Source organism: Temnothorax curvispinosus, unplaced genomic scaffold (genome assembly GCF_003070985.1).
Source record: "Temnothorax curvispinosus isolate PA1 unplaced genomic scaffold, ASM307098v1 QBEX01009828.1, whole genome shotgun sequence".
In the NCBI taxonomy this organism is placed as follows: Eukaryota; Metazoa; Arthropoda; class Insecta; order Hymenoptera; family Formicidae; genus Temnothorax; species Temnothorax curvispinosus.
The window spans coordinates 15,065-38,445 of NW_020219608.1; the positions used below are offsets into that span (position 1 = coordinate 15,065).

Sequence of the window (23,381 nt, forward strand, 5' to 3'; positions counted from 1 at the left end):
ACTTGTTACTATGCTATCTTACATTATCAGTTCTGCTTCTCTAAAAATGGTAATTTCATATAAATGTTAAAATTTTTTTTAGGGACCCTGTATAATATTAATTACAAAGATATTTTATTAAAAGATTAAATATATGTAAATAAAATATGTATAAATAATAATTAAATCCAAGAAATAAAGAAAATTATGCATTACTTTGGATGATATTACATGTAGCTTATTGTAAAAATTAACGGAGGAAATTAACGGCAAAAATATGGAGACGCTTGCACTTCGCATTATCGGTTATCGATTAAGCTTACGAGAACGAATTCATTACGCACAAATGAAATAAATGAAGTAAGTTATTAATCGCGTGGATGATAGAGAACACTCATTACGAACAATGCGCCGCAAAACGCGAGAGAGCCGATCGAAATTACTTTATTATTCTACTATGCTACTTATATAAATTACGCATCTCCACGTGGTATAATTATACATTTAGTGCGATACATATTAATTTAATTATGAATGCTTCGGAATTAGAATCCAGTCTGCCTGGTTCTCTTTATTGAATAAGTATAAAATATAAAAACAAATTTTTTTCACTTTTTTATTTAAAAAAAAAATCAAGAAACTTGCTCAAAAAACACAATGAATTATATGTTGACTTATTATATCAATAAGATTTATTTAAAAATTAGAAAACTAAGCCTTTCTAACTTTCTAACTTATAAAGCGTTCTCTTTCAAGTCAATCATCTTCGTCAGCTTAAAGCATCTTTACTTACCAGTGAGACAATCAGGGCGTTAAGCACACCGACTATCGTGGCTGCCGCGAGCTGGTGGAAAAACTGCGTGATCATGACGAGCTCGTACGCAGGGGAGGCATTGGATTCGAAAGGTAGCTCCATTTTGAGAAACAGCTCTCGCGCTGGCACCGAGAGCTGTTCGTCGGGCTTGTCGGCGTGAGCAACAAGTACGCCAGTACCGTAAAGAAACACTGACATCGAGTAGAGGCCGATGATCAGGTTGGAGGACCGATGCGACACATCAATCGTTCTCGACATCGAGCAGACGGCCCACTCGGTCACGCACTCGCTCCGATCCTGGGCCATCATCTCCAGGATGTCGTAAAATATCCTGCGAAAAAACTTGAAGACATGCCTTTCGAACTGTCTTATGATTATAGTAGAATGTGATAATATTTTATTTTCTTTACACATCGCGTACTTCAAATCATAACGAAGGTACATACACTGTTAATTATTAAAGAAATAAAATTTAAATCAGTACCTTAAGTTAAATAATATTTCGTTATTTTTAACTACCATATGTGTGTCTACTCCTAAGTTTATTATTTTAACACAGTATTACTCTAACTTCATTGGATTAGTTAAATTAACGACATATTGAACAGGAGCAGTGGCGACTTATTGAAATGGTTAAAAAATGATATTCAAATTAGGTATAATTTGACCACGAGTTTAATAGTGTATGACGATTAAATATTTTAATTGCGTAAATCTATATCTATTTGATCATTGATATATGTCACTGTACAAAATAATTTTTTATTTTATGATATATTTTTCAAAAATATTAGACTAATCTAAAATTGATTTAGACACATACGAAAAGACTGCGTCCACGTCGTCGTTTCATAACAACGTTTTGAAACCTAGATGTAAATGAGACGGACTCACCGCCGATTGATCCAGAATATCGTGAGTTTCAATAATAGAAGGCTATAAGACATCGTAGTGCTGAGGCCATCCATCAGATGCGACAGGTCGTCCGTGCGGACGTGTATGACGAAATATCGATATTGAAAGGTCTGCGCCATCGTCAGAGTGATCATCCAGAAGGCGCGACGAAGGACCGTGCAGGACGAGTCGGGCCAAACGCCGATCACACGAAGACCTATCTCGATCGAACGGCTGACAGTGCCATCAAGGATCGTCGAATCGGTCTTCGGATCCATTTTTGGAGCTCTGACTTCGAAAGGTACTTCCGACCTAAACGCCTTCTTACATCGGTGCCACCATGAAACTTTGATATTTCAAAAATCCAACCGTGTACTTCGTGTTGCGATGTTGAACACATGGATGAACACGGGGGACGAACGCGGGTGAACACGGGAAAATCGCTGTGCACCAGCGATCCCCCACCTCGATGTCGATGTGAACCAATAGGAAGCAACGACAAGATATTCCCATCGCAATGGAAGAATTGTGAAATAAGAATAATTATAAAACAGACAGATAAGTGAGGGTATAGATAACGAAGAAAAAAAAGCGAGCAACGGAGGGAAAATGAATTGTCTTCGAAATTACCTTGAACCTTAAAAATTCAGGAACCGTACACGATCAGGCGCACGGTACGCAAGACCCTCGGGAAATCGTGCATAATAATAGTCAGTTAGATCAAGACACTTTAAAACGGTAAAATGTGGAAAGCAACATGCAAGCGACACTCAATAGCGAGGAAAGTTAAATTGGTACGTCCGGATCTGACGTTCTTATCGAAGGGAAAAAAATAATTATTCGCAGCGGGTATACCTGTAACTATGAGCGTGTAAGTACATGGACAACAGTGAGTGAATAGTATGAAAAAGACGAAACTAGAGTATTTGCATTCAAATTACGTTTCACAGATAATTTTTTGAACAGTGAAATATATGAACGTTTAAATATATTTAGTAAAGCTTCGATTTTCTAATGATATCGAAACGAAGTGAAAATGTGAATGACCTAAAATATGAAATAAATAAAGTAAAAAATGCTTTTTTTGATTAAAAAATCAGAGATTTTATGATAATAATGATTCGCGGTTTATTTGAAAGAAAAATCTTAGGATTTATTTACTTATATATATGTTTCAATAAAGTATGTCTTATTGTATGTATATTTAGAAAAAATCTCGCACCAATTATAAACTACTACACAATGTAATGCAACACTTGCTACTGTCCAACATAGTCAGTAATCACTGACTATGCATCCTGATGGATGGGCTTGGCACAAGTAACTAATCTCGGCTAATACATCGCGTGCAGCACCGACATGTACGAAGCGGATGCTTTTATCACCTAGACGAAACAAACCAATAAATTTCATTCACGTAATAGACCGAGTATCATTTTCAACTTTGACTAAAAAACATGAAACATCTTGACATTCTATCTTCTTATAATATATATTCGCAAGACAAGATTCTTACACTTGTAAATCCTATTAGCGAAAGATCCATTATCTTTCCAGCAGTGATTGTCAATCTCTTCTGTGATCTTAATATCACAAATAATAGAATTCGACATTCGGCAGGTGGCATGTTATACCAAAGCGCCTCGTAGACTGCATCGCCTACCGATTTGCTCTGAAAAAAAAGCAAACAGTACAACAGCACAAACAAGAAAAGAAAGACTATCAATTTATCTGAATTCAATTTCAAGTCCGATTCAGTGACATCGTCTAAGAGTTTACGAACTTTTAAGAAACACAAGAGTCGTAAAGTACGTATATATATATTAAATTGATCAAGCTCGGTAAAAGTTGTCCAGCAGAAAGAGCAAAAAGTTTGAAAATTGATCGTCAACGGCTTCAAAGAATGAAATAGAATTTTGTACATGTAAGATAAAATATAGTGCGAATACCTTGGCGCTGAGGTATTCTCCAGCGAAACAAAAGATAAAGGCTTCCAATATTACGGCGACGTAAAACGTAGCGGATTTCAACATTAACACGGTAGCTCCGTCTTTACCGAGAGACTACAAGAAGATAGCAAAAAGGACTCGGAAGGTGTATTTAATATAAGTATAGTATAAAATTATAAAAATATGTTATAAATATATTTGATTAATTAACGATGCGACTTACCTCTATAAAGGTAAAGCCGACGCAACACATGACCACGGTATTTGACAAAAACTGCATCAGGGCGATCTCGGAATAGAGCTTTTCAATATTGTCCGAAAGCGTTATTATACTTTGGTGTCGACTAATCAGAACCCTGACACTTGAAACGATTGAAAAGCGCTGTGAAGTTTCATTGCCGCAAATTGTCAGTAATTCTCGACGAAGAATATCGATCTGTCCGCTCACGTGAAGCACCTAAACGTTGACTATTAATAGATTTCACAAAAAAACTTCAAAAACTTTTGATTATTAGCAAAAAAATCTTTTCAAAATTATCAAAATTCTAGATGCAGATTTAGAAAAAGACAAAAATTGTTCTTAATTAGTTTTGATCAGCACTCGTAAAGAAATAAGAAATAAAGCTCCCAGGCAAGAAATAAAGCTAATAAATTTTACAAAGCCATGCGTCACTTATATAATCGGTGGAACTCACCAACGTGATGAGCAAGCAATTTATCACCGCATTTAAAGAGCCCACCGACACTGCATAAAAAATCTGAACAAGCGCTAGAAGTTCGAAGAAGGGAGACGCGTCAACTTCAAAAGGAAATTCCATCTTTATAGGTAACACTTTCGAACTAATGTTGAGATCCTCGTTAAATTCGGTCTCACGACGCGCAAGAGTGGTCATGCAGTAGTAAATTGTGCCCGTGGCGTTAATGCTGATCAACACGTTTGAGCAACGGCGCGACAGATCGGCATTGCCGGACATGATATACGATACCGATTTATCGTAAATATCGACGTTGTTCCAGTGTTCTTCCATCGCCAGCAGAATATCATAAAATATCCTGTGGAAAATTGCTCGCATATTTTGCATCAAAACCGTCGTTTCTGTCATTTACATCGAGAAACTATGTCCCTACCTGCGGTTCGACCAGAGAGATATTTGCTTCAGGCCGCTGAAACTGGCCGACAACATGATACTAAGCGCATCGATGAGATTAGAGATATTCTTGACGTCGAAATGATCGAAAATGTACACGTACTGAAAATACAGCGCCAACACCAAGCACGTCATATACGCGAGCCAAATGACGATTCCATACGGTAAACCGGGCCAGATCCCAATGAATCTGAGGCCGATCTCGACGGAAGTGCTGATGGAAGTTTCGCGCATTATCTCACGCCCTCACGGATTCGGACCACCGCGACGTTTCTTCGTCAAAAGCGAAACGATTATCTTGCGAGCAACGCTACTCGGAAATTAGCATTGAGTTTTGACGAGCTATAACTCCGGTCGCAGTGCACGGCAACAATGCCCCTTCGTCGATCGTTATCAATCAATCGCAATTACGTATGTTCTTGCCGTGCCTGATGCGACGGCAAAAAAGAAGCGTACGTTACATTTTTACGATGATTACAGGTTACAAAGAAGAAAAAGCGTAATTCGTGACGACATATATTGAACGTTACGCGGAAGGGAACGTAAGTTATTCATTTAATGAAAAAAATGAAAGATCCGTTGAGCGCATGTGCACAATGTGCAGAGATGCGTTGAAAGACTTGAAGAGAGACATAAAAGTAAAGGGAAGAGAATGTTGCTACAAAGAGACTTGTGAGAAGATCTAAACGCGCATTGTTGTTTTATAAACAAAAGTAACATGGAATTAACGTTTGATCACTATTACGTGCTCCTTAGGAAAATCAAAGAAAATTATTTATTATACCAATGTCTTGAATTTCAATATATACGTAACATGCGTTATATGAAAGTTTATTTATCAAAAAGACTTTTATACAATTTAAAATATTACTTGAGTAAACATCTCTATTTTTGAATGATATCTATTTCTTTTCCAACAATTCGTTAGTAGCATTGATGCGCTTCCAATATCACGTTGCATTAAATAAGCGCATATGTGCTACGTTAAAGATCGTCTGATAATTAAATTTATAACTAATTATTATGTTTCAGGGAGTAATATTTGCATGCGATTTTCTACGTCTTCCTACGATCAGTTTCATCAAGTGCACGAACAAATATAATTGCCATTGATATCCGTATCCGGGCCGTAATTTCATAATAATTGCATATGCAATGTCGATACGTATGATGCAGAAGTTTTTACGACTTGTGTATACAAAAACATATTTTCCATTGTAAGTATTAAGTATATTGAATACTAGCTTAATACCCGTGCTTCGCCACGGTGACTCACATTTTACCCATTTTCACCCCGTTAGGAGTCGAATTTCTGAAAATCATTTTTTAGTGGGTGCTTACGTCATGGAAGGAATATACTCCCCGAATTTCATGTTTCTAGGTTTAGGAGGTTTGGACTAGGCGTTGATGAGTCGTAACATTGAATTATATATATATATATATATACATATGTATATAAATATGCATAGTCCCAAAAACCGCTGAATTGTTTGCATTAAAAATTGTGTGCACATTCAACTTTGATATTCATTCGAGACGCGTTTAATATCCATGAGCAAAATTTTGTATGTATGAGAAATGGATCTTACGCGGTAAATCCCTTCGAAGAAACATCCATCACTTTTCCGGCGGCGATCGTCAATCTTTTTTGCGACCTCACAATCACAAGCAGAAGAGTTACACACTGGCTGGGCGTCATTTTGTATCGGACTCCTATACGGCGTCCTAGACAGCGTCCTAGACGGACTTTTAGACGGCATCTACGATCGACTGAAAAACATCCAGTTGAGTTCTATGAATGTCGAAAGAGGACGAATATTTTTTCTCTCGAAAAACTTTTGCTTGACGTAAATACGTGCATATAGTAGCAACTTGTAAAGTTATGTACTCGCATAATTGTCCATTAATACAGCAATTTATCAAAAAATAAGATTGCTCCGATAAAATACAGTATAAATGTATATAACCTTCGTGCTAAGATACTCTTGGCGAAACAATAAAAAAACGCTTCTGACATAAAATAAAATAATTTTTGTTACTGCTCTTTGATTGTTACCGGTAATTTGTAAAAACAACGAGTAAATAATATAAATTGGTTATGCAACAGCAAAGCAAAATCATGTACGACATTTAAATGTTATGTAGTTATACGCAATTGCTCTCGTTAATTGCTCGTATGTCTCTGTATGGAATTAATTCTTCATATTTCATGTTACTTTTTAAAAATATCAAATTAATCTAAACTCGATTTAGAAACGTGCTATGCAAAGTACACAATTGAATTTAAAAAAGATTTTGTCCACGTCATTTGTTTTGTAACATGAATAAGTGAGCTCACCATTGATTGATTAAAAATATCATAAGTTTTAATAGTAGAAGGCTCTCTCTATAAGACATCGTAGAGTGTTGAAGCCATCTGTCAGGTCGTCCGTGCGGAAGTATATGACGAAATATCAACCCTGACAACTCTGCATCGTCAGACTGATCCAGAAGACGCTACGAAGGACCGTGCAAGATGAGTTGGGCCAAACGCCGATCATGCGAAGACCGATCGCAATCGAACTGCCATTGAGGATTATCGAATCGGTTTTCGGATCCATTTTCGAAGTTCTGACTTCGAAAGGCACTTCCGACCGAGACGCCTCCTTACATTGGTACCACCGTGAAACTTTGATATTTCATCGAAAATTTAACCGTGTACTTCGTATGTTAAACACGTGGATGAACACAGGGGACGAACGCGGGTGAACACGGGAAAATCGCTGTGCACCAGCGACCCCCACCTCGATGTCGATGTGAACCAATAGGAAGCAACGACAAGATATTCCCATCGCAATGGAAAAATTGTCAAATAAGAATAATTATAACAGACAAAAAAGTGAGGGTATAGATAACGGAGAAAAAAAAGCGAGCAGCGGAGGGAAAATGAATTGTGTTTGAAATTACCTTGAACCTTAAAAATTCAGGAACCGTACGCAATCAAGCACACGGTACGCAAGACCCTCGGGAGATCGTGCATAATAATAGTCAGTTAAATCAAGACACTTTAAAACGGTAAAATGTGGAGAGCAACATGCAAGCGACACTCAATAGCGAGGAAAGTTAAATTGGTACGTCCGGATCTGACGTCCTTATCGAAGGGAAAAAAATAATTATTCGCAGTGGGTATACCTGTAACTATGAGCGTGTAAGTACATGGACAACAGTGAGTGAATAGTATGAAAAAGGCGAAACTAGAGTATTTGCATTCAAATTACGTTTCATAAAAATTTAAGATATTTATGATTTTTTGAACAGTGAAATATATGAACTTCAATAGGTAATTAAATGTCAGTGATGAAATAATACAGCGAAAATGTTAATAGGCCTGACTGGAAATACTTTATTAGATATTAACTACGTTTCGACCCCTGCTTGGGGTCCTTATCAGGTTAAATGATGGATCTTTGTGCGTCAATATTACAATATTTGAGCCATTATAGTTATTGCGTAACGATCTGTGAACAGATTCGTTGCTCAGGCTCTACACGAGATGGTCATGGTTCGTTCCATCTGTCCACAGAAACCGTTTACGCAATAACTATGACTCAAATATTGTAATATTGACGCACAAAAAGCCATCATTTAACTTGATAAGGACCCCAAGCAGGGTTCGAAACGTAGTTGATATCTAATACAGTTTTGCCAGTCAGTCCGATTAACGTTCTCGTTAAAATATATGAACGTTTAAAATCATTTACTAAAATTTCGATTTTCTAATGATTTCGATACGAAGTGAAAATGTGAATGACCTAAAATATAAAATAAATAAAGAAAAAATGCTTTTTTTACTTAAAAAATCAGAGATTTTATGGTAATAATATATCGCAGTTTATTCAAAAAAAAAAAAAATCTTAAAATTTATTTACTTATGTATGTTTCAATAAAATATGTCTTATTGTACGTATATTTAGAAAAAATCACGCACTAATTACAAACTACTACACTATGTAATCCAACACTTGCTACTGTCCAACATAGTCAGTAATTACGATAGATGCGCTTGGCACAAGTAACTAATCTCGGCTAATACATCGCGTGCAGCACCGACATGTACGAAGCGGATGCTTTCATCACCTAGACGAAACAAACCAATAAATTTTATTCACGTAATAGACCGCGTATCGTTTTCAACTTTGTCTAAAAAACATTAAACATCTTGACATTTTATCTTGTTATAATATATATTCGCAAAACAAGATTCTTACACTTGTAAAATCTTTAAGCGAAAGATCCATGATCTTTCCAGCAGTGATTGTCAATCTCTTTTGCGATCTTAATATAACAAATAATAAAATTCGACATTCGGCAGGTGGCATGTTATACCAAAGCGCCCCGTAGACTGCATCCCCAATCGATTTGCTCTGAAAAAAAAGAAAATAAATAGTACAACGGTACAAACAAGAAAAGAAAGTCTATCAATTTATCTGAATTCAATTTCAAGTCCGATTTAGTGACATTGTGTCTATGAGTTTTTTAACTTTTAAGAAACACAAGAGTCGTGAAGTACGTATAGATATATATTATTAAATTGATCAAGCTCGGTAAAAGTTGTTCCGCAGAAAAGACAAAAAGTTTGAAAATTGATTGTCAACAGCTTCGAAGAATGAATCAGAATTTTATACGTGTAGGATAATATATAGTGCGAATACCTTGGCGCTGAGATATTCTCCAGCGAAACAAAAGATAAAGGCTTCCAACGTTATGGACACGTAAAATATAGCGGATTTCAACATTAACACGGTAGCTCCGTCTTTACCGACAGACTACAAGAAGATAGCAGAGAAGACTTGGAAGGTGTATTTAATAAGTTTAGTATAAAATTATAAAAATATGCTATAAATACATTTGATTAATTAACGATGCGACTTACCCCTATGAATGTGAAGCCGATGCAACACATGACTACGGTATTCGACAGGAACTGCATCAGGGCGATCTCGGAATAAAGCTCTTGAATATTGTCCGAAAGCGTTATTATTCTTTGGTGTCGACTAATCAGAAGCCTGACACTTGCAACGATTGAAAAGCGCTGTGAAGTTTCATCGCCGCAAATTGTCAGTAATTCTCGACGAAGAATATCGATCTGTCCGCTCACGTGAAGTACCTAAACGTGACTATTAATATAGATTCCACAAAAAAACTGTAAAAACTCCCGATTATTAGCGAAAATTATTTTCAAAATTATCCAAATTCTAGATGCGGATTTAGAAAAATACAAAATTGGTCAATTAGTTTTGATTAGCACTCGCAAAGAAATAAGAAGTAAAACTCACAGGCAAGAAATAAAGCTAATAAATTTTAAAAAGCCATGCGTCACTCATATAATCGGTGGAACTCACCAACGTGATGATTAAGCAATTTATCATAGCGACTAAAGAGGCTATCGACACTGCATAAAAAATCTGAACGAGCGCTAAAAGTTCGAAAAGGGGAGACGCGTCAACTTCGAAGGGAAGTTCCATTTGTACTGGCAGTATTCTCAAGCTAATGTTGAGATCCTCGTTAAATTCAGTCTCACGACGCACAAGACTGGTCATGCAGTAGCTAATTGCGGTCGCGGCGTTAATGCTGATCAACACGTTCGAGCAACGGCGCGACAGATCGGCATTGCTCGACATGATATACGATACCGATTTATCGTAAATATCGACGTTATTCCAGTATTCTTCCATCGCCAGCAGAATATTATAAAATATCCTGTGGAAAATTGGTCGCGTATTTTGCATCAAAACCGTCTTTCCTATTATTTATATCGAAGGACTGTCCCTACCTGCGGTTCGACCAGAAAGATATCAGCTTCAGGCCGCCGAAGCTGGCCGACAACGTGATACTAAGCGCATCGATGAGATTCGAGATTTTGTTGATGTCGAAGTGATCGAAAATGTACACGTACTGAAAATACAGCGCCAACACCAAGCACGTCATATACGCGAGCCAAATGACGGTTCCATTCGGTAAACCGGGCCAGATCCCAACGAATCTGAGACCGATCTCGACGGAAGTGCTGATGGAAGTTGCGCGCATTATCTCGCGGAATCGGACCACCGCGACGTTTCCTCGTCAAAAGCGAAACGATTATCTTACGAGCAACGCTACTCGCAAATTAAGCATTGAGTTTCGACGAGCTATAACTCCGGTCGCAGTGCGAGGCAACAATGCGTTGCCCCTTCGTCGATCGTTATCAATCAATCGCAATTACGTGTGTTCTTACCGTGCTCGGTGCAACGGCAAAAAATAGCGTATACGTTACATTTTTACGATGATTACAGGTTACAGAGAAAGAAAGAGCGTAATTCGAGACGACATATATTGAATGTTACGCGGAAGGGGACGTAAGTTATTCATTTAATAAAAAAAATAAAAGATCCGTTGAGCGCATGTGCACAATGTCAGATGCGTTGAAAGACTTGAGAGACATAAAAGTAAAGGGAAGGGAGTGTTGCTACAAAGAGACTTGTGAGAAGATCTAAACGCGCATTGTTGTTTTATAAACAAAAGTAATATGGAATTAACGTTTGATCACATTCACGTGCTCCTTATTAGGAAGATCAGAAAAAATTATTTATTTTACCAATGTCTTGAATTTCAATATATACGTAACATGCGTTATATGAAAGTTTATTTATCAAAAAGATCTGTATACAATTTAAAATATTACTTGAGTAAACATTTCTATTTTCGAATGATATCTATTTCTTTCCCAATAATTCATTAGTAACAATAACATACTTCCAATATCCACGTTGCATTAAATTAGCGCATATGTGCTACGTTAAGGATCATCTGATAATTAAAATTATAACTAATTATTATATTATATTTCAGGGAGCAATATTTACATGCGATTTTCTATGTCTTCCTACGATCAATTTCATCAAATGCACGAGGAAATATTATTGCCATTGATATCCGTATCCGGGTCGTAATTACATAATAATTGTATGCAATTTCGATACGTATGATGCAGAAATTTTTACGATTTGTATATACGAAAATATATTTTCCATTGTAAATAAAATGATTTTTGTTATTGCTCTTTGATTGTTACCGGTAATTTTTAGAAACAACGAGTAAATAATATAAATTGGTTATGCAACAGCAAAGCAAAATCATGTACGACAATTAAATATTATGTAGTTATACGCAAATCTCTCGTTAATTGCTCGTATGTCTCTGTATGGAATTAATTCTTCATATTTCATGTTAATTTTAAAAGATATCAAATTAATCTGAACTTGATTTAGAAACGTGCTATGCCAAGTACACAGTTAAATTTAGAAAAAATTTTGTCTACGTTATTTGTTTCGTAACATGAATAAGTAAACTCACCATTAAGGAGTAAAGCCACTCTAGAATTTTCAAAAAAAACAATTTTTTTTTTTTTTGGTTAAACAATGCTTTAAGGTCTTAGAAATAAGGTACACTTGGTTTCAAAGCTCGGAAAAATCTCTATTATCCCTTTTTCGTAATCCGTCTGCCGCCGCGTTCACATCTGTGAATGGTGAAACTGAAACTTTAAACGCGTTTTTCTTGAAATCGCTTTTTTAAAGTCGGCGGAATCAGAACTCGAATACTTTTTATCCGATTAACTTGAAATTTTGAGTGAAACTTTACAATAACATTATCTTTAGAAGTACCTAGGGATTTTGCGATAAGTTGAACAAAACTTCTTTTATAAACAATTTTGTGCGACATTTTTTAGCGAAAAGTGAAGCACTTTTTTCCAACATGCATCATTCTTACAAAAAATGATATTTCGCAATTCTCCTAGGTACTTCTATAGAAAAACTTATATATTTTTCAAAAATCTTTGAATTTTTGTTCCAGCTTAGAAATTATAGGAGCTTCGATTCCGCCCGTTGGACGCGCCTTCCGCAAAAAAGCACTTTGGAGCAATGGCTCTGGTGCCGCCATTTTGCCAATAAATAATTAATAAAAAATTTTTTTTATATTTTAATATATAAATAATAAATAGAATTAAACCGATTTTCATTTATGATTATTGTATTTCTGAAAAAAATTATCAAAAATTGGCTTTTTTGGGACTCTAGAGTGGCGTTACCCCTTAATTGATTAAAAATATCGTAAGTTTTAGTAGTAGAAAACTCTCTCTATAAGACATCGTAGAATGTTGAGGCCATCTATCATGTCGTGCGGAAGTATATGACAAAATATCAACACTGACAAATCTGCATCGTCGTCAGACTGATCCAGAAGACCCAACGAAGGACCTTGCAAGATAAGTCGGGCCAAACGCCGATCCCGCGGAGATTGATCTCGATCGAACGACTGCCATCGAGGATCATCGAAGGACCATCAAGGATTCGACTGCCATCGAATCGGTTTTCGGATCCATTTTTGGAATTCTGATTTCGAAAAATACTTCCGACCAAGACGCCTCTTTACATTGGTACCACCGTGAAACTTTGATATTTTGTCGAATATCTAAACGTGTACTTTGTGTTGCGATGTTGAATACATGGATGAACACGGGGGATGAACGCGTGTGAACACAGAAAAATTGCTGCGCACCAGCGATTCCCCACTTCGATGTCGATAAAAACCAATAGAAAGTACCGACAAGATATTCCCATCGCAATGAAAGAATTGTCAAATAAGGATGATTATAACAGACAAGGGTATAGATAACGAAGAAAAAAAGCGAGCAGCGGAGGGAGAATGAACTGTTTTTGAAATTACCTTGAACCTTAAAAATTCAGGAACCGTACACGATCAGACGCACGGTACGCAAGACCCTCGGGAGATCGTGCATAATAATAGTCAGTTAGATCAAGATACTTTAAAACGGTGACACTCAATAGCAAGGTAACAAGTGACACTCAATAGCGAGGAAAATTAAATTGATACGTCCGGATCTGACGCCCTTATCGAGGGGAGAAAAATAATTATTCGCAGCGGATATACCTGCAACTATAAGCGTGTACGTACATGATCAACAGTGAGTGAATAGTATAAAAAATACGAAACTAAAGTATTTGCATTCAAATTACGTTTCATAGGAATTTAGAATATTTATGATTTTTTGAACAATAAAATATATAAACGTTTAAAATTATTTAGTAAAGCTTCAATTTTCTAATAACATCGAAACAAAGTGAAAATGTGAATAATCTAAAATCTGAAATAAATAAAGTAAAAAATGCTCTTGTTATTTAAAAAATCAGATATTTTATGAAAATAATGTATCGCGGAATATTCGTAAAAAAATCTAAGGATCTATTTACTTATATATGTTTCAATAAAGTATGTCTTATTGTACGTATATTTAGAAAAAATCTCGCATTAATTATAAACTACTATACTATGTAATGCAACACTTGCTACTGTCCAACATAGTCAGTAATCACGATGGATGCGCTTGGCACAAGTAACTGATCTCGGCTAATACATCGCGTGCAGCACCGACATGTACGAAGCGGATGCTTTCATCACCTAGACGAAACAAACCAATAAATTTCCACGTAATAGACCGCGTATCGTTTTCAATTTTGTCTAAAAGACACTAAACATCTTGACATTCTATCTTGTTATGATATAGGTATATTCGCAAGACAAGATTCTTACACTTGTAAAATCTTTAAGCGAAAGATCCATGATCTTTCCAGCAGTGATTGTCAATCTTTTCTGCGATCTTAATATCACAAATAATAGAATCCGACATTTGGCAGGTGGCATGTTATACCAAAGCGCCTCGTAGACTGCATCCCCAATCGATTTGCTCTAAAAAAAAAAAAATAATAATAAGTAGTACAACGATACAAACAAGAAAAAAAAGTCTATCAATTTATCTGAATTTAATTTCAAGTCCGATTCAGTGACATCGTCTAAGAGATTTCTAACTTTTAAGAAACACAAGAGTCGTGAAGTACGTATAGATATATATTAAATTGATCAAGCTCGGTAAAAGTTGTTGCGTAGAAAATGCAAAAAATTTGAAAATTGATTGTCAACGGCTTCAAAGAATGAAACAGAATTTTAAACGTATAAGCTAAAATATAGTGCAAATATACCTTGGCGCTGAGGTATTCTCCAGCGAAACAAAAGATAAAGGCTTCCAACGTTACGGAGACGTAATACATAGCGGATTTCAACATTAACACGCTAGCTCCGTCTTTATCGAGAGACTACAAGAAGATAGCAAAGAAGACTCGGATTAATAAGTTTAGTATAAAATTATAAAAATATGCTATAAATATATTTGATTAATTAACGATACGACTTACCCCTATGAAGGTGAAACCGATGCAACACATGACCACGGTATTCGACAGAAACTGCATCAGAGCAATCTCGGAATAGAGCTCTTCAATATTGTCCGAAAGCATTATTATTCCTTGGTGTCGACTTATCAGGAGTCTGACACTTGCAACGATCGAAAAGCGCTGTGAAGTTTTATTGCCGCAAATTGTCAGTAATTCTCGACAAAGAATATCGATCTGTCCGCTCACGTGAAGCACCTAAACATGACTATTAATAGATTTCACAAAAAACTTTAAAAACTTCTGATTATTAGCGAAAGTTCTTTTCAAAATTATCCAAATTCTAAATGCGGATTTAGAAAAAAACAAAAATTGGTCTTAATTAGTTTTGATTAGCACTCGCAAAGGAATAAGAAATAAAGCTCACAGGCAAAAAATAAAGCTAATAAATTTTAAAAAGCCGTGCGTCACTCGTATAATCGGTGGAACTCACCAACGTGATGATCAAGCAATTTATCATAGCGACTAAAGAGGCTATCGACACTGCATAAAAAATCTGAACAAGCGCTAAAAGTTCGAAGAGGGGAGACGCGTCAACTTCGAAAGGAAATTCCATTTGTACAGGCAGTACTCTCAAGCTAATGTTGAGATCCTCGTTAAATTCGGTCTCACGACGCACAAGAGTAATCATGCAGTAGCAAGTTGCGGTCGCGGCGTTAATGCTGATCAACACGTTCGAGCAACGGCGCGACAGATCGGCATTGCCCGACATGATATACGATACCGATTTATCGTAAATATCGACGTTGTTCCAGTGTTCTTCCATCGCCAGCAGAATATCATAAAATATCCTGTGGAAAATTGCTCGCATATTTTGCATCAAAACCGTCGTTCCAGTCATTTACATCGAGGAACTATGTCCCTACCTGCGGTTCGACCAGAGAGATATCAGCTTTAGGCCGCCGAAGCTGGCCGACAACGTGGTACTAAGCGCATCGATGAGATCCGAGATTTTGTTGATCTCGAAATGATCGAAAATGTACACGTACTCAAAATACAGCGCCAACACCAAGCACGTCATATACGCGAGCCAAATGACGGTTCCATACGGTAAACCGGGCCATATCCCAACGAATCTGAGGCCGATCTCGACGGAAGTGCTGATGGAAGTTGCGCGCATTATCCTTACCGAATCGGACCACCGCGGTGGTCGCGGTGCACCGCGACGTTTCCTCGTCAAAAGCGAAACGATTATCTTACGAGCAACGCTACTCGCAAATTAAGCATTGAGTTTTGACGAGCTATAACTCCGGTCGCAGTGCGAGGCAACAATGCGTTGCCCCTTCGCCCTTCGTCGATCGTTATCAATCAATCGCAATTACGTGTGTTCTTACCGTGCTCGGTGCAACGGCAAAAAATAGCGTACGTTACATTACGATGATTACAGATTACAGAGAAGAAAAAGCGTAATTCGAGACGACATATATTGAACGTTACGCGGAAGGGGACGTAAGTTATTCATTTAATAAAAAAAAATGAAAGATCCGTTGAGCGCATGTGCACAATGTCAGATGCGTTGAAAGACTTGAGAGACATAAAAGTAAAGAGAAGGGAGTGTTGCTACAAAGAAACTTGTGAGAAGATCTAAACGCGCATTGTTGTTTTATAAACAAAAGTAACAACGAATTAACGTTTGATCATATTTACGTGCTTCTTAGGAAGATCAAAGAAAATTATTTATTTTACCAATGTCTTGAATTACAATATATAGGTACGTAACATGCGTTATTTAAAGTTTATTTATCAAAAAGACTTTTATACAATTTAAAGTATTACTTGAGTAAACATCTCTAATTTCGAATGATATCTATTTCTGTCCCAACAATTCGTTAGTAGCATTGATGCGCTTCCAATATCACGTTGCATTAAATAAGCGCATATGTGCTACGTTAAAGATCGTCTGATAATTAAATTTATAACTAATTATTATATTTCAAGGAGCAATATTTGCATGCGATTTTCTACGTCTTCCTACGATCAGTTTCATCAAGTGCACGAGCAAATGTAATTGCCATTGATATCCGTATCCGGGCCGTAATTTCATAATAATTGCATGCATTGTCGACACGTATAATGCAGAAATTTTAAGACTTATTGTGTATACGAAATAGTATATTGTACAACTAGTGCGGGAAAAGTAGTCGATTCTGAATGAGTATGAAGTTGGTCGCACAAGCGAAGTGAGTCACTCCAATTTATATTGAGTGACTCACTTCGCTCGTGCGACCATCACACTCATTTGGGCTCGACCACTCTTCCCACGAGTTGTTCATACTATTTTTCCTAACAAGAGCGTGAAACAGGCCGCTTTTCGCGCTTGTTTTACAATTTCATTTCTCCACTAGTTGAGAAATATAGCTCCATTTTTCAACTAGTGGAGAAATGAATTGTTTTGCTCACTCAAAACATGCGTGAAAAGCGGCCCATTTCACGCTCGCGTTAGAAAAATATATTTTCCATTGTAAGTATTAAGTATATTGAATATATGCATAGTCCCAAAAACCACTGAATCGTTTGCATTAAAAATTGTGTGCACATTCAACTTTGATATTCATTCGAGACAAGTTTAATATCCATGAGCAAAATTTCGTATGTATGAGAGAAATGGATCTTATATACGCGGTGAATCCCTTCAAAGAAACTTTCATCACTTTTCCGGCGGCGATCGTCAATCTCTTTTGCGATCTCACAATCACAATTGAAGCAAAAGGTTTAGACGCTGGCTAGACGTCATTTTGTATCGGACTCCTGGACGGCGTCCTAGATGGATTCCTAGACGGCATCTACGATCGACTAAAAAACATTTAGTTGAGTTCTATGAATGTCGAAAGAATATTCTTTCTCTGAAAAAAATTTTGCTTGACGTAAATACGTGCATATAGTAGCAACTTTTAAAGTTATGTACTCGCATAATTGCCTATTAATACAGCAATTTATCAAGAAATAAGATCGTTCCAATAAAATGCAATTTAAATGTAACTTTCGTGTTAAGATACTTTCGGCGAAGCAATAAAGGAACGCTTCTGATATAAAATAAAATTATTTTTGTTATTGCTCTTTGATTGTTACCGGTAATTTTTAAAAACAACGAGTAAATAATATAAATTGGTCATGCAACAGCAAAGCAAAATTATGTACGACAATTAAATATTATGTAGTTATAGGCAAATCTCTCGTTAATTGCTCGTATGTCTCTGTATGGAATTAATTCTTCATATTTCATGTTATTTTTAAAAAATATCAAATTAATCTAAACTCGATTTAGAAACGTGCTATGCAAAGTACACAATTGAATTTAAAAACGATTTTGTCCACGTCATTTGTTTTGTAACATGAATAAGTGAGCTCACCATTGATTGATTAAAAATATCATAAGTTTCAATAGTAGATGGCTCTTTCTATAAGACATCGTAGAGTGTTGAGGCCATCTATCAGGTCGTGCGGACGTATATGACGAAATATCAACACTGACAAATCTGCATCGTCGTCAGACTAATCCAAAAGACGCGACAAAGGACCGTGCAAGATGAGTCGGGCCAAACGCCGATCACGCGAAGACCGATCTCGATCGAACGACTACCATCAAGAATCATCGAATCGGTTTTCGGATCCATTTTTGGAGTTCTGACTTCGAAAGGTACTTCCGACCGAGACGTTTCCTTACATCGGTATCACCGTGAAACTTTGATATTTCGTCGAAAATCTAAACGTGTATTTCGTGTTGCGATGTTGAACACATGGATGAACACGGGGGATGAACGCGGGTGAACACGGAAAAATCGCTACGCACCAGCGATTCCCCACCTCGATGTCGATATGAACCAATAGGAAGTACCGACAAGATATTCTTATCGCAATGGAAAAATTGTCAAATAAGGATGATTATAATAGACAGCTAAGTGAGGGTATAGATGACAAAGAAAAAAAAGCGAGCAACGGAGAGAGAATAAATTGTTTTTGAATATACCTTGAATCTTAAAAATTCAGGAACCGTACACGATCAGGCGCACGGTACGCAAGAATCTCGAGAGATCGTGTGTAATAATAGTCAGTTAGATCAAGACACTTTAAAATGTGGAAAGCAACATGCAAGCGACATTTAATAGCGAGGAAAGTTAAATTAGTACGTCCGGATCTGCCATCCTTATCGAGGGGAAAAAATAATTATTCGCAGCGGGTATACCTGTAACTATGAGCGTGTAAGTACATAGACAACAATGAGTGAATAGTATGAAAAAGACGAAACTAGAGTATTTGCATTCAAATTACGTTTTATATGAATTTACAATATTCATGATTTTTTGAACAATGAAATATATGAACGTTTAAAATTATTTAGTAAAGCTTCGATTTTCTAATGATATCGAAACGAAGTGAAAATGTGAATGACCTAAAATATAAAGTAAATACAGTATAAAAAATACTTTTTTTATTTAAAAAAATCAGAGATTTTATGATAATAAGGTATCGCGGTTTATTCGAAAAAAAATCTTAGGATCTATTTACTTATATATGTTTCAATAAAATATGTCTTATTGTTCCTATATTTAGAAAAAATCTCGCGCCAATTATAAACTATTACACTATGTAATGCAACACTTGCTACTGTCCAACATAGTCAGTAATCACGATGGATGCGCTTGGCACAAGTAACTGATCTCGGCTAATACATCGCGTGCAGCACCGACATGTACGAAGCGGATGCTTTCATCACCTGGACGAAACGAACCAATAAATTTCATTCACGTAATAGACAGCGTATTGTTTTCAATTTTGTCTAAAAGACACTAAACATTTCATCTTGTTATGATATATATTCGCAAGACAAGATTCTTACACTTGTAAAATCTTTAAGCGAAAGATCCATGATCTTTCCAGCAGTGATTGTCAATCTCTTCTGCGATCTTAATATCACAAATAATAAAATTCGACATTCGGCAGGTGGCATGTTATACCAAAGCGCCTCGTAGACTGCATCGCCAATCGATTTGCTCTGAAAAAAAAGAAAACAGCACGAACCAGAAAATAAAGTTTATCAATTCATCTGAATTCAATTTCAAGTCCGATTCAGTGACATTGTCTAAGAGTTTTCGAACTTTTAAGTAACACAGGAGTCGTAGATATATATTAAATTGATCAAGCTCGGTAAAGGTTGTCCCGCAGAAAAAGCAAAAAGTTTGAAAATTGATTGTCAACGGCTTCAAAGAATAAAATAAAATTTTGTACGTGTAAGATAAAATATAGTGCGAATACCTTGGCGCTGAGGTATTCTCCAGCGAAACAAAAGATAAAGGCTTCCAACGTTACGGCGACGTAAAACATAGCGGATTTCAACATTAATACGGTAGCTCCGTCTTTACCGAGAGACTACAAGAAGATAGCAGAGAGAACTCGGAAGGTGTATTTAATAAGTTCGGTATATAATTATAAAAATATGCTATAAATATATTTGATTAATTAACGATGCGACATACCCCTATAAAGGTGAAGCCGACGAAACACATGACCACGGTATTCGACAAAAACTGCATCAGAGCGATCTCGGAATAGAGCTCTTCAATATTGTCCGAAAGCGTTATTATTCCTTGGTGTCGACTAATTAGTAGTCTGACACTTGCAACGATTGAAAAGCGCTGTGAAGTTTCATTGCCGCAAATTGTCAGTAATTCTCGACGAAGAATATCGATCTGTCCGCTCACGTGAAGCACCTAAACGTTGACTATTAATACAGTTCACAAAAAACTTTAAAAACTTCCGATTATTAGCAAAAAATCTTTTTAAAATTATCCAAATTCTAGATGCGGATTTAGAAGAAGACAAAAATTGGTTTTAATTAGTTTTGATCAGCACTCGTAAAAGAATGAGAAATAAAGCTCACAGGCAAGAAATAAAGCTAATAAATTTTACAAAGCCATGCATATCACTTATATAATCGGTGGAACTCACTAACGTGATGAGCAAGCAATTTATCATAGCGTTTAAAGAAGCCACCGACACTGCATAAAAAAGCTGAACAAGCGCTAAAAGTTCGAAGAGAGGAGACGCGTCAACTTCGAAGGGAAATTCCATCTTTATAGGTAACACTTTCGAACTAATGTTGAGATCCTCGTTAAATTCGGTCTCACGACGCACAAGAGTGGTCATGCAGTAGTAAATTGTGGCCGTGGCGTTAATGCTGATCAACACGTTCGAGCAACGGCGCGACAGATCGGCATTGCCCGACATGATATACGATACCGATTTATCGTAAATATTGACGTTGTTCCAGTGTCCTTCCATCGCCAGCAAAATATCATAAAATATCCTGTGGAAAATTGCTCGCGTATTTTGCATCAAAACCGTTGTTTCTGTCATTTATATCGAGGAACTATGTCCCTACCTGCGGTTCGACCAGAGAGATATCAGCTTCAGGCCGCCGAGGCTGGCCGATAACATGATACTAAGCGCGTCGATGAGATCCGAGATTTTGTTGACGTCGAAGTGATCGAAAATGTACACGTACTGAAAATACAGCGCCAACACCAAGCACGTCATATACACGAGCCAAATGACGGTTCCATACGGTAAACCGGGCCAGATTCCAACGAATCTGAGGCCGATCTCGACGGAAGTGCTGATGGAAGTTGCGCGCATTATCCTCACGGAATCGGACCACCGCGACGTTTCCTCGTCAAAACCGAAACGATTATCTTACGAGCAACGCTACTCGCAAATTAAGCATTAAGTTTCGACGAGCTATAACTCCGGTCGCAGTGCGAGGCAACAATGCGTTGCCCCTTCGTCGATCGTTATCAATCAATCGCAATTACGTGTGTTCTTACCGTGCTCGGTGCAACAGCAAAAAATAGCGTATACGTTACATTTTTACGATGATTACAGGTTACAGAGAAAGAAAGAGCGTAATTCGAGACGACATATATTGAATGTTACGCGGAAGGGGACGTAAGTTATTCATTTAATAAAAAAAATAAAAGATCCGTTGAGCGCATGTGCACAATGTCAGATGCGTTGAAAGACTTGAGAGACATAAAAGTAAAGGGAAGGGAGTGTTGCTACAAAGAGACTTGTGAGAAGATCTAAACGCGCATTGTTGTTTTATAAACAAAAGTAATATGGAATTAACGTTTGATCACATTCACGTGCTCCTTATTAGGAAGATCAGAGAAAATTATTTATTTTACCAATGTCTTGAATTTCAATATATACGTAACATGCGTTATATGAAAGTTTATTTATCAAAAAGATCTGTATACAATTTAAAATATTACTTGAGTAAACATCTCTATTTTCGAATGATATCTATTTCTTTCCCAATAATTCATTAGTAACAATAACATACTTCCAATATCCACGTTGCATTAAATTAGCGCATATGTGCTAGGTTAAGGATCATCTGATAATTAAAATTATAACTAATTATTATATTATATTTCAGGGAGCAATATTTACATGCGATTTTCTATGTCTTCCTACGATAAATTTCATCAAATGCACGAGGAAATATTATTGCCATTGATATCCGTATCCGGGCCGTAATTTCATAATAATTGCATATTATACAATGTCGATACGTATGATGCAAAAGTTTTTACAACTTGTGTACACGAAAACATATTTTCCATTGTAAGTATTAAGTATGTTGAATATATGCATAGTCCTAAAGACCGCTGAATCGTTAGCATTAAAAATTGTGTGCACATTCAACTTTGATATTCATTGGATACGTGTTATCCATGAGCAAAATTTTGTATGTATGAGAAATGGATTTTACGCGGTGAATCCCTTCAGAGAAACATCCATCACTTTTCCAGCGGTGATCGTCAATCTCTTTTGCGACCTCACAATCACAAGCAGAAGAGTTAGACATCTGGCTGGACGTCATTTTGTATCGAATTCCTGGACGGTTTCCTAGACGGACTCCTAGACGGCATCTACAATCGACTGAAAAACATCCAGTTGAGTTCTATGAATGTCGAAAGAGGACGAATATTTTTTCTTTCGAAAAAATTTTGCTTGATATAAATACGTGCATATAGTAGCAATTTGTAAAGTTATGTACTCGCATAATTGCCTATTAATACAGCAATTTATCAAGAAATAAGATCGTTCCGATAAAATACAGTTTAAATGTAACCTTTGTGCTAAGATACTCTCGGCGAAGCAATAAAGAAACGCTTCTGACATAAAATAAAATGATTTTTGTTACTGCTCTTTGATTGTTACCGGTAATTTTTAAAAACAACGAGTAAATAATATAAATTGGTTATGCAACAGC

The 23,381-nt window shown here is 36.5% G+C and overlaps 3 protein-coding genes across 3 annotated transcripts in view; all 3 read right to left on the bottom strand.

Annotated features, from left to right (window-relative positions):
- Window positions 1-23,381, bottom strand: part of LOC112459432 — a 38,157-nt gene that overhangs the window by 9,985 nt on the left and 4,791 nt on the right. Inside the window, exons 4-19 of the mRNA XM_025023528.1 lie at window positions 20,360-20,473; window positions 19,944-20,099; window positions 19,777-19,820; window positions 15,973-16,314; window positions 15,540-15,897; window positions 15,071-15,304; window positions 14,858-14,971; window positions 14,414-14,567; window positions 10,597-10,882; window positions 10,166-10,523; window positions 9,697-9,930; window positions 9,476-9,589; window positions 9,032-9,187; window positions 3,204-3,359; window positions 1,688-1,818; window positions 773-1,124 (exon numbers count right to left, since the gene is read on the bottom strand). Of these exons, the coding sequence (XP_024879296.1) occupies window positions 773-1,124; window positions 1,688-1,818; window positions 3,204-3,359; window positions 9,032-9,187; window positions 9,476-9,589; window positions 9,697-9,930; window positions 10,166-10,523; window positions 10,597-10,882; window positions 14,414-14,567; window positions 14,858-14,971; window positions 15,071-15,304; window positions 15,540-15,897; window positions 15,973-16,314; window positions 19,777-19,820; window positions 19,944-20,099; window positions 20,360-20,473 (3,303 nt within the window). The remainder of the gene's footprint in view (window positions 1-772; window positions 1,125-1,687; window positions 1,819-3,203; window positions 3,360-9,031; window positions 9,188-9,475; window positions 9,590-9,696; window positions 9,931-10,165; window positions 10,524-10,596; window positions 10,883-14,413; window positions 14,568-14,857; window positions 14,972-15,070; window positions 15,305-15,539; window positions 15,898-15,972; window positions 16,315-19,776; window positions 19,821-19,943; window positions 20,100-20,359; window positions 20,474-23,381) is intronic.
- LOC112459445 (odorant receptor 22c-like) lies at window positions 14,172-16,325 on the bottom strand. The gene is made up of 6 exons (XM_025023544.1): window positions 15,973-16,325; window positions 15,540-15,897; window positions 15,071-15,304; window positions 14,858-14,971; window positions 14,412-14,567; window positions 14,172-14,279 (listed from the first exon to the last, which is right to left on the bottom strand). The coding sequence occupies exons 1-6, from the start codon at window positions 16,224-16,226 to the stop codon at window positions 14,229-14,231; spliced, it is 1,167 nt and encodes a 388-aa protein (XP_024879312.1). The 5' UTR covers window positions 16,227-16,325; the 3' UTR covers window positions 14,172-14,228.
- Window positions 20,722-22,011, bottom strand: LOC112459451. The gene is made up of 2 exons (XM_025023550.1): window positions 21,486-22,011; window positions 20,722-21,410 (listed from the first exon to the last, which is right to left on the bottom strand). Exons 1-2 carry the CDS (start codon window positions 21,737-21,739, stop codon window positions 20,981-20,983), a joined length of 684 nt encoding a protein of 227 aa, XP_024879318.1. The 5' UTR covers window positions 21,740-22,011; the 3' UTR covers window positions 20,722-20,980.